We start from the raw sequence: 14,920 nt of genomic DNA, 5'->3' as shown, positions 1-14,920 counted from the left end.
TTCAGAAACTGCTCCAAAAAGAGAGATTCAGTCAGCTTGTTTTTTCTACTAGGAGGAGGGCGATATAGGCAGAAAAAATGGACTGACCTTTGCTCCATTGTGAGTGTGGTTTGGACTGGTTCAAACAATGTGTGGTCGAAATTGAATGTTGTGGTGTAGTTAAGATGTTTGATCATGGAGTTCTTTGTGATGACAGCAATTCCACCTCTGCAAGAGTTACAGGGAATGACTTGATAGAGTAACCAGTGGGCTCATATGATTGCAGATCAAGATCTGTCCTGTATTTCATTTTGTTGATTTGATGTAAACCAAATAGACCAGTATCAGCACAGTATTCATTGACAGATCTGAGTAATGTTGACAGTCATGTGTACTATTACAGTATGCATTGACAGATCTGAGTCTATATTGTTAGCAGTCAAGTGTATTTTACTACAGTATGTACCAACATATCTGAGTCTATTTTGTTGGCAGTCATGTGTATTTTACTACCCTAGGAAATAAAGTACAGTATTATTCAAACACAGTGTCAACCATCAGCACTCAAGATCTGACCGTGACCCATTGTTCTGACAACTTCAGGGTAAGGTGACTACTAATATGGTGAGGGCTGTGATATGTGTAATTTACAACCACATAATGAAATGGATCAATTTTTGTTCGTACATGGAATCTTGGAATGTTGCTTGCAGTGAGCATAGCTCATGAACCATTCAACATATTTTGATGAAATGTGGTAAGAACATTATCACTTACATACAGATGGGCCTTGATGTATTTTGTCATGTCCACATATTTTGGGCAGAGTTATGGCCCTTGTGAATTGGATGCAGGAGGTCTGGGTTTGAACCCCAGCTGAGTCATACCAAAAACTTATGAAAATAGTTCTAAAGCTGCCTCACTTGGCACTCAGCATTAAGAGGTTAGTGTTAGGGCTGGTCAACTTGGTTTCAGGATAATGTGACCAAGTGGGACATGATGCTACATGTCTGCATGATTCCCCAGTGCTAGACATCCCTATAAACTGCCAAACTGCAGACATCATAGCAGTATGACTGGAAAATTGTTGAAGCTACATTAAAAATCCAAATCACAAACATACATCTTTGCCTTGGATATTGTTTGTATTAATGAAAATCTGAAAGTTGAGTTTCAAGCATTTTACATCATCATTTTGAGGAATCATGTCCCCTGAATGCCCATTTTCTCCTAATTTTGGTTTCCTCACTTTAAGGCCCAACAGAGCCAGTTGTAGCAAGCAGGACCTTTTTGGATGAACCCATTATTAATAGTGCTCGTTTTCCCAGAATCATCAGATAGCAAGAGGTAATTGGTTGACTGTGAAGCTGATGAATCCACAAACTCCACCTATCTACCAGGTAACACATTCTTTTAATCATTTGCAGTTTACTTGAAATTCTAATTAGTTACTAGCCAATCTTATTCAGGGCAATGTGTGAACCATTACACAATTACACCTGATGTAGATTTTGCTTGGCTGAGAGAACATTTGCTGGCCCAAATGGTTGGACACCAGTACATTCTATGCTCAGTTTGTTATTACTTCACTGTATTTCATCCAATTTGAGTGTAGATTTCAATAAATATTTCTTTTATGTTCCCCATTTTTATGGCACTCAAACATAAGTAGGTTATTTTGTGCCATTTATGTTGGAGCAAAATGCCTTGCCCAAGGACACCATGGTAGCTGACTTATTAGGCTGATCCATGGACCTGAGCCCTTTCGGTTGCAAGTCTGGCAGATTAACCACTGAGACAATGTTTCTTATACTGTATGAACTTAAAATATGTCTCTTACTAGGTAGCAAAATTTTCAAAAGATCAACTCCCAATTTAAAGAAAATGTAGCGCTAATGTGTGGTTATCTCAATTCTGGCAATTAATTCATTCCTGCTAGGATTATGTGTGTTTTGAAATTCCAATACAGTAATCCAGAGGGAGGACCATAGTGGGGTTTGCAAGTGAGTTGTTGTTGGTTTTAACAGCACTTTTAATGCATTATTGGCTCTATCATGAAAGCTAAGTCACCTTTCCCAGGTAGGTCTGTAGGAGGGTAGCGAACCACATGATCCTTGTATGACAAATCTGATGCCCTGCCAACTGAGCTATCACTATTCCCCATGCAGGTGAGACACAATAATTCATCGAATCTTGTTACTATTTTATAAAGAAGTATGGCTAAACTGAAGGAGGAAAAAAGGCTTTTGTAATTTGTGAACTCTTCTATTTCATGGAAATGAAAGTCACAAAATGTATTCACTGATATTTTTTGATGGCGCAGTAGCTGAACAAAAAAAATCCACAACTTTATTGCTTTGGTTTGCATATGATGGATGAGGCTTACATTTGCATTGGTTTGCATATGATAGATGAGGCTTACATTTGCTTTGGTTTGCATATGATAGATGAGGCTTACATTTGCATTGGTTTGCATATGATGGATGAGGCTTACATTTGCATTGGTTTGCATATGATAGATGAGGCTTACATTTGCATTGGTTTGCATATGATGGATGAGGCTTACATTTGCATTGGTTTGCATATGCTAGATGAGGCTTACATTTGCATTGGTTTGCATATGATGGATGAGGCTTACATTTGCATTGGTTTGCATATGATGGATGAGGCTTACATTTGCATTGGTTTGCATATGATAGATGAGGCTTACATTTGCATTGGTTTGCATATGATGGATGAGGCTTACATTTGCATTGGTTTGCATATGATAGATGAGGCTTACATTTGCATTGGTTTGCATATGATAGATGAGGCTTACATTTGCATTGGTTTGCATATGATAGATGAGGCTTACATTTGCATTGGTTTGCATATGATGGATGAGGCTTACATTTGCATTGGTTTGCATATGATGGATGAGGCTTACATTTGCATTGGTTTGCATATGATGGATGAGGCTTACATTTGCATTGGTTTGCATATGATAGATGAGGCTTACATTTGCATTGGTTTGCATATGATGGATGAGGCTTACATTTGCATTGGTTTGCATATGATGGATGAGGCTTACATTTGCATTGGTTTGCATATGATGGATGAGGCTTACATTTGCATTGGTTTGCATATGATGGATGAGGCTTACATTTGCATTGGTTTGCATATGATGGATGAGGCTTACATTTGCATTGGTTTGCATATGATGGATGAGGCTTGCATTTGCATTGGTTTGCATATGATAGATGAGGCTTACATTTGCATTGGTTTGCATATGATAGATGAGGCTTACATTTGCATTGGTTTGCATATGATGGATGAGGATTACATTTGCTTTGGTTTGCATATGATAGATGAGGCTTACATTTGCATTGGTTTGCATATGATAGATGAGGCTTACATTTGCACTGGTTTGCATATGATGGATGAGGCTTACATTTGCACTGGTTTGCATATGATGGATGAGGCTTACATTTGGATTGGTTTGCATATGATAGATGAGGCTTACATTTGCGTAACTAAAATTTGTATTGTATGTTCATGTCTTAGTACTTTGATTATTATTATTAATTCATTAGTCCTATTAGAAACACCCTTTACCCATTTTTGAAGGAAATAGTCTGGGCTCGAATTTAATGTTGAATAGTTACAAAATTTGAGTTAACTGTTGTGGAAAATGTGAGTTGAGATTTCAAGCTCTTATATGATTTTGCAAGTGCTTCAATTTTCCCATTATTTACAGCAAATCATTTATAACATTCCTCAAAGTCCATAAATTCAGCAAAATATGTATAGATCATTCTGAAATTGCAAATTGAGGCTTACTTTGGCATTGATTCCTCAATCATTAGTCATGAGAGAGGCTGTTTAGCAATGTGTAGCCTGATACTTGGCCATACATGTACATAATACACAGTAGACATGACCACAACCATTATATTTTCAAGGGGAAGCAGGCTATCTCTATCACACACAGTCATTTTACAAGTATTTTTTATGTAGGATTGCTAATATTTAGTGTCCCATATTATAATAATTCTTCCCTAAACATGAAATGTCCCTAATATGTTCTTGCTTGGTTTGCCTTCTCTCATGATTGTGGCAAATATTATTTCCAAGCATTGGTGGTTCTTGAGGGGAAAATGAAACTTGTTACTCTCTGTTAGAGAAATGGGTATGCTGTAAGTATATTTATGCTGATTTCTATCAGGTCTTTTTAATTGTTAACATTTTAGCAGGGAATTGTTGCCTTGTTTTTTTTTAAACATTTATAAAAGTTAATAATCTGTTTTCCAGTCTGTGTTGATTTTAATACTTGCTAAACAACTTGTTCAATATTGAGGCCTTACACCTAGTTATATAGTCATAATTGGAAATAATAAATTTGACTGCTCACTTTTGTGCTTTTTCAAGTTTGTATTGTAAAAAAACTTGGAAATGGGGGTCACAGTTTTTGCAAGCCCGAAAGGCCAATTTATCTGTACAACAGCAAGAAGAAGAATATCAAAATGCTTTCTTATTTTCAGTGATTCTCTTTCAGTGTTGGTTTCTTAATACAAAGAAACAATCAACTGTTAGTTTGAAGTTGAATAGAGTATTATTGTACAGTAATCTATGGGTGCTCCTGACTCCATTTAGAAACTATTCCTGATTTAGCCACCTTTGAATATGAATCTGATCCTGTACTTAACTGAGATTGGAAATGTTGTACCCAACTGAGATTGTAAATGCTATACCCAGCTGAGATTGTAAATGCTATACCCAGCTGAGAGTGTACCCAGCTGAGATTGTAAATGCTATACCCAGCTGAGATTGGAACTGTTGTATCTGCCTCAGATCAGAAATGCTGCACCCAACTGAAAATGAAAATAAAAAGCAAAATGAGAAGAAAAATAAAAAGAATGCAAAACTAACCAAATCCCATAAAAGCAAGAATACATGCAATCGATAACAGAGAATAAAATGTCACTGGGACTTAATTGCTTATACTTTTGCCATTTTTGGTAAAAAAAAATTGTTTAAAAAAAATAAAATTACTTCAGTTATACAAGAAAGCAGTTGAAAATAATTAATTTTTATTGTTTCTTATCACTTTGTTGCTTTGCAGACATGTTTATTCCTCATTGATACAAATTCATGGTCTTTAGACCTTTCGTTTTGACTTTTCCGCATCTAAGTAGTGGTCTTGCACTTTTATCACAAATCTCGTACGTTGACGCGATTTTGCGATATCTTATGTTCAAAGCGGAAGTCCGCCAATTTCAAATAAAATTTTGTTGTTAAAATGTGGAATTTGGTGATTACATGGTAAAATGGCCGGATTTCAAAAGAAATTCACAGCCTATGATATATTCACAACGTGTTTATCAACGCTTTCCTATGTAGCGGATGTTATAACAGGTACGAAAGAGCTGGAATGAAGCCATCTGGATAATTGTGTAGTTCAAAGTTGTGCATGTGAAAACAGAAGCCCCGAAGCTATATTTACTGTAGATTAACATTATGACAATCTCTCTCTCTCTCTCTCTCTCTCTCTCTCTCTCCCCCGTGGTGTGTTTGTGCCGACAAAATTAATATTACGTGTGTGTGTGATTTGGAATTTTAACGTAGCTTTTAAAAAAATTCAGTCATATCGCAACGATATCTGCAATGTGGCAATTTAAAGTGATGTCTAACACTGGGGCATCATGCCGCGGACATGTAGCATGATGTCCCACCCAGTCACATTATCCTGACACCAGGCTGACCAGTCCTAACACTAACCTCTTAATGCTGAGCTCCAAGAGAGGCAGCTGTTAGTACCATTTTTGTAAGTCCTTGGTATGACTCGGCCGGGGATCGACCCCACGACCTCCCGGATCCGAGGCGGATGCTCTAACCACTAGGCTACTGGAGCGGTTAATATTACGTAAAAGAATTTAAATGAATGTATTCATTCCCAAGTTTTTAGGATGATAGTACATATTTCTTCGGTGACTGGAGATCTTGTCCCATTCCATAGTCAGTCCATAACAAAGTTAGCATATTACAGATTTGATCCATGCAAATGTAATTAAGAAATCATTACGGCCAGGGTTGGCCTGTACCATCAAATTGTTTAATGTGCTTTTATGGTGTTTTTTTGGTTTTGTTTATTTCATTTTTGGTCCTTACCATTGATTTTGTCTGGCTTCGTAACTCTTTTTGTTATTTAACAATATATATTTAATGTAAACATGATATTTATTAACTAATTAATCATTACTTAGTATGCAAACTTTACAGGTTTTATTAATCATAATAAGTAAGCAAACAGTACTGGAACAGTTGTACAGTGCATGTTTTGCTTATTTAAGGATAGACTAAAGGTTGTTCTAAATTCTCAAAGTGAGGAAAGTAGTGGCCATATTTTGTGAAAGGGCAATTTGAGTATTAAAAAAAATTGAAAATAATGAATTAGTCTCTGATCTTTGAATCAACTGATATACATGTGTAAACCCCTCCCCCAGAAAATGATAACATCAATGCAACATTCAGTAATAACCAAGTGTTCAAAACTTAGAATTGCAAAGCAGCTTATGGTGACAGTTTGTAAAACCTGTATGTTACAATAATATTTTGGTAAACAAATTTTGTTCTTATGTTTTTTGACAATTACAATATCATTTGCACAATGATTTTTTTTAAAAACTGAATATGACAAAAGTGTTTTAAAACTTTCTTGAATTTTATCCTTTCAAATAGAATTCAAACCTTTGGTCTTTAATTTATAAATTGAATGAGAACTAGTTTCACTAGGTATCAATTGGTCTTATAAATTTAATGATCTTACAAGGAATATGGATGTTTGAAGATGAGAATAAAGTAAATAGTTGTCATTTATTGGTATGTGTGATCAAATTCTAGAAAATTATACCCATTATGAAATAGTCTCTACTGGACATTACCTCCACATTAGTATTATATAAGCATTAGAACTTCATGGGCCTGATTTGGGTAGATTGATTTCATTATGGGCTGACAATGTTAGTGGAATGATGCTGTTTTGAGCTGAGTAGTATATCATTAATGTCAGGTTAATTAAAATATTCCAAAATTCTTATGGTGTGAATAAACTGTATGAAAACTTTTTAGAAGGTGGTTAAAGGTCAATTTAATGGTTGTTGGATGATTAACACAGAACTTCATATTCCTCTAACAAACCAAATAAGTCACATATTCTTGGTACTATTCTTCTAAATATGGTATACAATAAAGTAAAATGTATCAAACATCATATTAGAATTGATAATTTAATAGATTAAACCGTGCTGAATAATGTTTATCAAAGAGAGGTGTCAAATCATCTGCATGTGCAATTAGTCGTTGGCAACAATGATCAGTAATAACCAACAATTGATTAATGGGTGTCTTAACCTCCATGTCTTCTAAGATTTTAGCTTGTGCAGCTTAAAATTCCATTGCTCTCACTTAAACTTTATTGGATAGTATGCACATAACATCGTTGATACTTGTTTTGTAGAAATAGATAAAATAAATGAAAATTTTATAGACAAAAAAATATGTGCATTTTTACTCTGATTTCAGCATCCCAGAGAACACTGATATTTTATGATGATGCTTTTCCTATTATACAGTTCTAATGCATATGGCATAGTGCCACTGTCATAAAACACAGTTGCTGTCATTGTGTAGATAATGAAGAGAATTTTAAACTTTGATGTTTAAAAGTTATTTTTTCTTGCACACATTTCTTGTAAGCTTGTGAGTGTATGTTCAAAGATACTGTTATTATATGAAACAAAAACATATCCTTATAAATTTTCTCATATGAAGATTTAAGAATAGGAATTGTAAAATCCTTAAGAAATCACTGCACTGGTGTTTTAATGGGAACAGGTAATTTCACATCAGTTCTGCCTGGCCATTGTATCCTTTATCATTCCATCCTCTAATTATGTAAACATAGAAGTTAAGTGTTTTTTCAGGGAGTATTAGTCTTGGTTCCATGTTTTTTTATTTACTGAGTGACTTTTGTTTACAGATAATTATATAGCACCTTTTTGATTAGGTTTCTGGAAACTGGGGGGAACATCTTAGAATTTAATTTCAAGCATAGCTGTATGTCTTTGATTGAATGGAAAATACAGTAGATATGTATTCGTTCATTTAATTTCTTTCATGTGTAAAATTTTAGCACAATGAACCAACTAGTCTGAGTTTCCTCTGGCCATTGCCACCCCATTTTTGATATTTGGACATTTATGTTTGGGTGTAGGGTCAGAGTATATTCCCTATCGAAAAGTTGGAATCTCTGATACCATTTGGTGTCAGCATGGGGTAGCCGCTTACTAGCCAGCCCAGTAAACTTGAACAACCATTCATCAAGATATACATGCATGAAATCAATAGGAATATGATTTATTTTCTCAGAAATTGCAATCATAGCATTCGTTCTGTCTTTAATCCGCTGACAGTTGAGACAAGAGTACATCATTGCTGAAATTTGACCTAAGTTCTGGCCATTTGTGTTCCAAGTCACATGACTATACAACTTTTGCAACCTACATGTCAATGACATCAGAGGTCATATAGCCATGTGATATCAACAGTAAACCATTTCTAGTGTTGCTGTTTGAAAACAAATCAAACATATAAATGAAAAGCACGTAATTTTTATAGAAAAATGAAGAAAAAAACTTCTCAAAATATTTATTGTGAAAACAATGACCAAAAATCTGTAAATATTGCAGCAATTTGAAAAAAATTAGATTCACTATGAAGAGAGCATGTGTCAGTGTGGTAGTTATGTGACACCAACAAAAACATCACTGACACGTGCTCAATACTTCTTGGAAATGGTTTTCTCCACTCTGCTGCGATACCAACATGTTTCTGGTTGTTGTTCTCAGAATAAATATGTTGAGAATTAAGTGTGAATTATATTTATAATTTACAAACATTATATAATATGTCCAAATTATATGTACACCAACTTTGGAAATTGTTTATTGTCCATATCACGCAGCTATATGACCTCTGATGTCATTGACATGTAGGTTACAAAAGTTGTAGTCATGTGACTCTGAATGCAAATGGCCAGATCCATGTTAAATTTTAGCAACGACTTACTTTCGTCTCATCTGTCAGCAGATTAAAGACATAATGAATGCTATGATCACGATTTTTGAGAAAAAAAGTCATATTTTTATCGCTTTCATGCAGGTTTATAGTGAATTTGGTTCTCTTAAAATTGCTGCAATATTTACAGATTTTTGGTCAATTTCACAATAAATATTTTGAGAAGTTTATGCTTTTTCATTTTTCGATGAAAGGTCATTAAAGTTTGCTGGGCTAATTTTTTTCACCTGTCAAGGGATGGCCTGTGTTTTGTCCCTGCAGAATGATATAAATATTTTCACTAGAACGGCTGAATGAGATGACTTCTTTGTCTTCTTGTCTCTATCTCTCTCTCTCTGAAAAGTAGCAGATTTAGTTCCTGTGAAGGCTTCCTATTTAACTGATCCCGTTCTTACTTATAGCAAACTCTATGCCTAGTAATGGATTGTCTGTCCACACATATCTCCTTAGCATCTATTTGCATTTTAATTGGGACAAGTTTCAGTTTTGAAATGTTGTTTTATTTCTTTTTTCAGATATCCTATTAATTGTCGTTTTCTTCTTGAACGGTGACCAGATATGGGGTTCACTGACTCTTGGATTTGTTACTGCCTCCAACCTGATGATGCTGATATTCAGTTTTCACTGGCATGTGGCAGACAAGACTCTCACGCCTATGAACTTTATTGCACACATCTTGTTTCTTTCTCCAGTGCACAGGTTTGTAATTGACATGTTGAGGAAAAATAGGAAATTCTTCTCAAACTATGCATTCATAAAGTCAAATCAACTGTACATTCAAGGTAAAATTAATGTTGTGTAAATGTGAAGTGAGACTTCAGTTATGGAAAATGAGATAAAGAATGAACATCTAACCAGATTATGGTTACAGTGTGATATTGTTTTATTAACAGAATATGTAGTTTTTGGGCAGTAGATTTTGATACATTTTATTAAGTCATCAGTTTTCTTTGTGCTAATATACCAACACTTTCTGTGATGTATGCCATGAATAAAAAGTAGAAAAACCCAAATTCTTTTCAAATCCACCTAACTAAAATTTGATTAAATTTGAATAGATCCTGGCATGAAGATCTTCCAAAATCATTTCAGATGGTGCTGATATTCTATCAAATATGGCCTCTGTTACTAAATATAGAAAATAAGGACTGATCAGCAAAATTTTATCAAAAGTCATACTAGCTTAAGTTCCTTTCAGATTATTACTAATTATGCCATTTCACCTTCAAATATGTCTGACATTGTTAAAAATAGATAAACTTTTAAATTCCCAAATCTTCACAATTGAATTTGATCAAATTAATAAAAAGCATCATGGCATGAAGGGCTTTCAGGTTATTTTTCTTGCAGGTTAATTCTGATCAGCCATCAAATATGGCTGTCTACAGTATGAACAGAAGAAATATTTAAGCAATTTTTCGAAAATTGCTTGATAAAATTTGACTAAATAAATGATGTTGATGTGCCATCAGTGTTGGATGAAAATACCTGATATATGCAGTCAACAGCATCATGCTTACCGCAATTTCTTGGCCAGTTGTTCTTGAATTTTGCTGTTAGGCAGGTGTCAGCCATTTGAGTGATTTCAGGCCCATTTAGGCCTTAGGCAGGTGTCAGCCATTTGAGCGATTTCAGGTCCATTTAGGCCTTAAGCAGGTGTCAGCCATTTGAGTGATTTCAGGCCCATTTAGGCCTCTTATGTTATCAGATAGAATCTGCTCTTTTTGTTTCAGTTTACATCATACTGCATAGCTAAACTGTTTGAAACAGTCACTTTTTCTTGATAATAATAAAAAAGTGGTTATTAGTAGGTTGTGAATTTTGTTGTTTTGTATTTATTATTAGTTTGCAGATATGCTTCTTATATCTTTTTTTTCAAGAAAAAATAAATTCTTAACTATTTATTTCATGGATAGATTTCTGTTGCAAATTCTGCTAAAATAAATACTTTGTGAATAAAAGTGTGTTTGCATTATTACATTAAGGTCATTCCATTGTAAACAGTAAAAGTACTGTGAATTTTGTTCGCCTCCGTTAGTTTCTGTACATTGACTGAAGAATTTAAAGTACATTTCATAACAGGGGATATATCTGTTTTGAACATAGTTCTCTGACCTAATGTGGAGAGAGGTTGTATTGTTTGACAGCACACTCTCCTATTGTTTCATAGATAGACCATGATTTTTACCTTCTGACATGTTTCTGATTGGTTTGGTTTGGACACAGCAACACATGTAGGTTATTTGGTGCCCAGGCAATAAGAGTAAAGTGCCTTGTTCTAGGACACACTACTGTAGCTAACCCAGGCTGATCCAATGGTAGAATTTTAATCCGCAGCCTTTTAGCACTAGTCCAGCGTGCTAACCACTGTGACTGCTGTTGCAACAGGAAGATGCAAATGACCTATTCTACATCTCTGAACCCATAGTAAAATTTTGTTGCTACTGTATTTTTAATTACTAGTGATAAAATTTTAATCCAATATTATATTTTGCAGAATTCAGTAATTTCATCATATAGTAATGATGCTATGCCAAGTTTCATACAGGTTCTTGAAAACCTTGAATTTTAGGATGGCATCAAGGACTTGAGAGTGCTTAAAAGTCGATGTCTTTGATTGTTTGCATTGATGGAATCAGAAACAACCCATATTCTGAACAAAATATGTTTTACATATAGAATAGTAGAGGAAAACAAGTAAGTAACTGATCATGTTTTCGAACTATATGGAAAATGAGAAAAAATTTCAATTTCATTGCTGTCACAGAAATTGTTACAAATGAAGACCTTGTAAATTATTACATGTGTCATGGAAAGTCCTTAAAAAACTCTTTGAATTTTCCAAAACTATATTAAACCATGAATTCTTTTTTGTGCAAATATATGCATAATCATTTTCATTTATTGTGCATTTATAAAATGCATATGGAAAACTATTTACTGGTTGTTAGATGTTTTACTAAGCATAATATTAAACAAAACCATGAAAAAGCACATTTATCTTTAACAGACCTAGAATTCTACCTGAATAATTGCCTAGCTGCTTTGCACCCCTTCCACAGAATATCATGTACCTCTTCCTTTAACTCAGTCAGTTTGGACTGGTGAAAGATGGGGGACTGTGATAGGTGAAGATTTTGATGACAATGAATCCAGTTACCTTCCTTTAAGGTGGAAAGGACCCACATCTCGTCCCCGATCTCAAACAAAACCTCGGAAAAAGCGCTAAACAAGCAAATACTGGAATGTTGGGAAGGCGGGGGATGTGTAAAGGAATAAGACTGAGAATAAACTCGATAACTGATGACAAAACCAGTGGCCAAAGAAAAGAAGAGGGGAAAGCTCACTCCTTCTTCTACCTGGTGAACTCTTGGCCACAAAACACTTGTGTAAGATTTCAGACCATCGCAGAGTGTAGGAACAACAAAAGATCTGGACAAGACAAGACCCTAGACAGCACCTCAGAATGAAAAATGTTTTGCAGTTATTGCAAACAATATCCCAAACTGGCACAGGTTGTAAAATTAATCATTGTATTTGACAATGGAAAGGACGAATTCAGGATTGAACCAATCAAGTCTCATGACAATTTTGGACCTTACAAGGCCTGTGCAGCACAATATAACCATGAGACTAGCTAGCATGTCCAGAAAATCCACAAAGAGTTGCTAACCTTAGACTAAAAAAGACCATTTCAGAACTAACTGAGTCTGAAATAAACAAAATGAGAGCTCTTTAACATGGCCTACAGTCTAACTATTTATGGAAAACTATTTTCTAAAATGGAAATACTGTTAAACTTGGTGCTAATTATAAGAACAGATTTAGAGCAAGAGACTTTATTCTCTCAGCCAGTCAAGTCCTGAGAGAAGAAGTTAGGGAAAGACTGAATTCCAGTAAATTACTTTCCTTTCATGCTTGCTGAAGTACTGATGCTGCAATACTGGAGGAAGAAATAGTGTATATGACAATGGAAAACTGAAAGCCTCTGATGTAACAAATTTATATCAACCTGTTTTTGAAAAATGAGATTTTTTAAAACAAAAATAAATATGTTGTACATTATTTCTTTTGTGTTTTCCGTGAATAGATCTCATTAAATCTTGACAAGTAATTTAAATTTTGGGATGAGTGAAAATGGAGGTGGGACAGGTGATATTTATGATGAAAAAAATTGCTTAGTCAAGTTATAAAAGACACCAAGGTAACTTTAGTTTGAATTTATTTTCTGCATGATAATGTTTATATTAGCTACTAGAGGGTAGTAAAAGTAGAAGTGGGTGTTGTAATCATTGAGATTCAGCTAATGTGGGTATGTGAGAAAGCTTGCCAGTAGCTTCTCTTGGGTCGGTGGTTCTTTCCGAAATTTTCCAGGGTTCTTCCTCCACCATTAATACTGGCTGCCATGTATAGCCTATCATGTGCTGAAAAATGGCATTAAACCCTACAACAACAACAACACTCAGGTTTGGCCAGCTACTCTTGCATTTGGCGGTTAGGCACATGCCACCCAGATGAGCAGTCTGAGGCCAACTTGGCCTCATGTTTGTAAAACATTTATTTATTTAGTATTTTCTACACACCTAAGCTGTACCTATGCCTTAGTATTAATTTAAAGTTTTGTTTCAGGTATATCCGTTTGCTTCGCCTTGGTATAAAGGCAAGACATTCCAGTGATGAGTCCCTCAGTGAAGCTGCTTTCAGAGAACTGAATGATATTTGTATCCTGAGACTTTTTGAAACTTTCTTGGAGTCAACTCCACAACTAGTACTGCAGCTGTACATAATTCTGAAGTTCCAGCAGTTTGGGGTTGTTATTGGTAAGAAATACATTGTACATTACTTTCTGCTTCTCCCAAGTTAAATTCAGTCTTGTTTGCTCTTCAGAGATATTTGTCAGCTGGCTGGGGGGTGGGGGGCTGAGTGGTCTAAAGCACTCACCATTATGGATCACTGCCATCTCACCTCTGTCTGCGTGGGTTCAAGTCTCGGGTTCAGCCAATGTGAGAAAGCTTGCCAGTAGCTTCTCATGGGTCGGTGATTCTTTCCGGGGTTTACCCAGGTTCGTCCTCCACCATTTATACTGGCCGCATGTACAGCCTATCTTGTGCTGAAAAATGGTGTTAAACCCTACAACAACAACAACAACTGGCAGGGCTTTACAAATTTTATAAAACTAAGCTTGATTGGTAAACTGAACTTGCTATTAGTGGATTTGGACTTGCCAAAAAATATAGCAAAATTCAATTAGTAAAGTAAAACCATATGGTAAAATAAAGTACAAATAAATAGGTAGATAAGCATTATGGAAATGGCATGCACTTTAAGAGATATGTTCAGGTGGAAAGACCACACCTGTCCATCAAGTAAGAAAACAAATTAAAGCTGAGTCCCTCACTGAATTATTCCAGTATCAAATAATTCTCTTTTTTTTTTTTCTTCTGGGGAATGTTACGACTCCACTCGAATGTCTGCTTTCAGATCGACATCATCAGTTTCACCTTGAAATCAACCAATATATCTTGACAGTCTTTGACAAGCCGACTTTTGAGAATGATTTGGGAACACTTTTTTTATCCATTTAATTATTTGCCAAACAGTCTTGTTCAATGATTGTATAAACAATGGATAATAAACACTGCTTGTGGGTGCTAGATTTCCAGGTTGCAAATCATTAGAGGCAAGTGCCTTTTATTTTTTTTAAAAACACCTATCAAAGAAATCTCCCAGATTATATTAACAATTTTCTCTTAGCCACCTTGATACTGGCAACACATCTAAACAGTCTTTGACAAATGGACTTGTTAGTAACATCAATTTAAGTAAA

General features: G+C 35.1%; 1 protein-coding gene across 1 annotated transcript in view; it reads left to right on the top strand.

The window, feature by feature from the left end:
* Positions 1-5,257: 5,257 nt before the first annotated feature.
* The window catches only part of LOC149807573 (uncharacterized), a 37,239-nt gene continuing 27,576 nt past the window's right edge, over positions 5,258-14,920 (top strand). Inside the window, exons 1-3 of the mRNA XM_089958009.1 lie at positions 5,258-5,373; positions 9,609-9,792; positions 13,723-13,913. Coding sequence (XP_089814135.1) covers positions 5,286-5,373; positions 9,609-9,792; positions 13,723-13,913 — 463 coding nt within the window. The 5' untranslated portion in view covers positions 5,258-5,285. The remainder of the gene's footprint in view (positions 5,374-9,608; positions 9,793-13,722; positions 13,914-14,920) is intronic.

This window comes from Sinohyriopsis cumingii, chromosome 1, assembly GCF_028554795.1.
Source record: "Sinohyriopsis cumingii isolate HCF-2022 chromosome 1, ASM2855479v2, whole genome shotgun sequence".
NCBI classification, from domain to species: domain Eukaryota; kingdom Metazoa; phylum Mollusca; class Bivalvia; order Unionida; family Unionidae; genus Sinohyriopsis; species Sinohyriopsis cumingii.
Note: the sequence above shows the minus strand (reverse complement) of the source record. Positions and strands in the feature narration are given on the sequence as shown.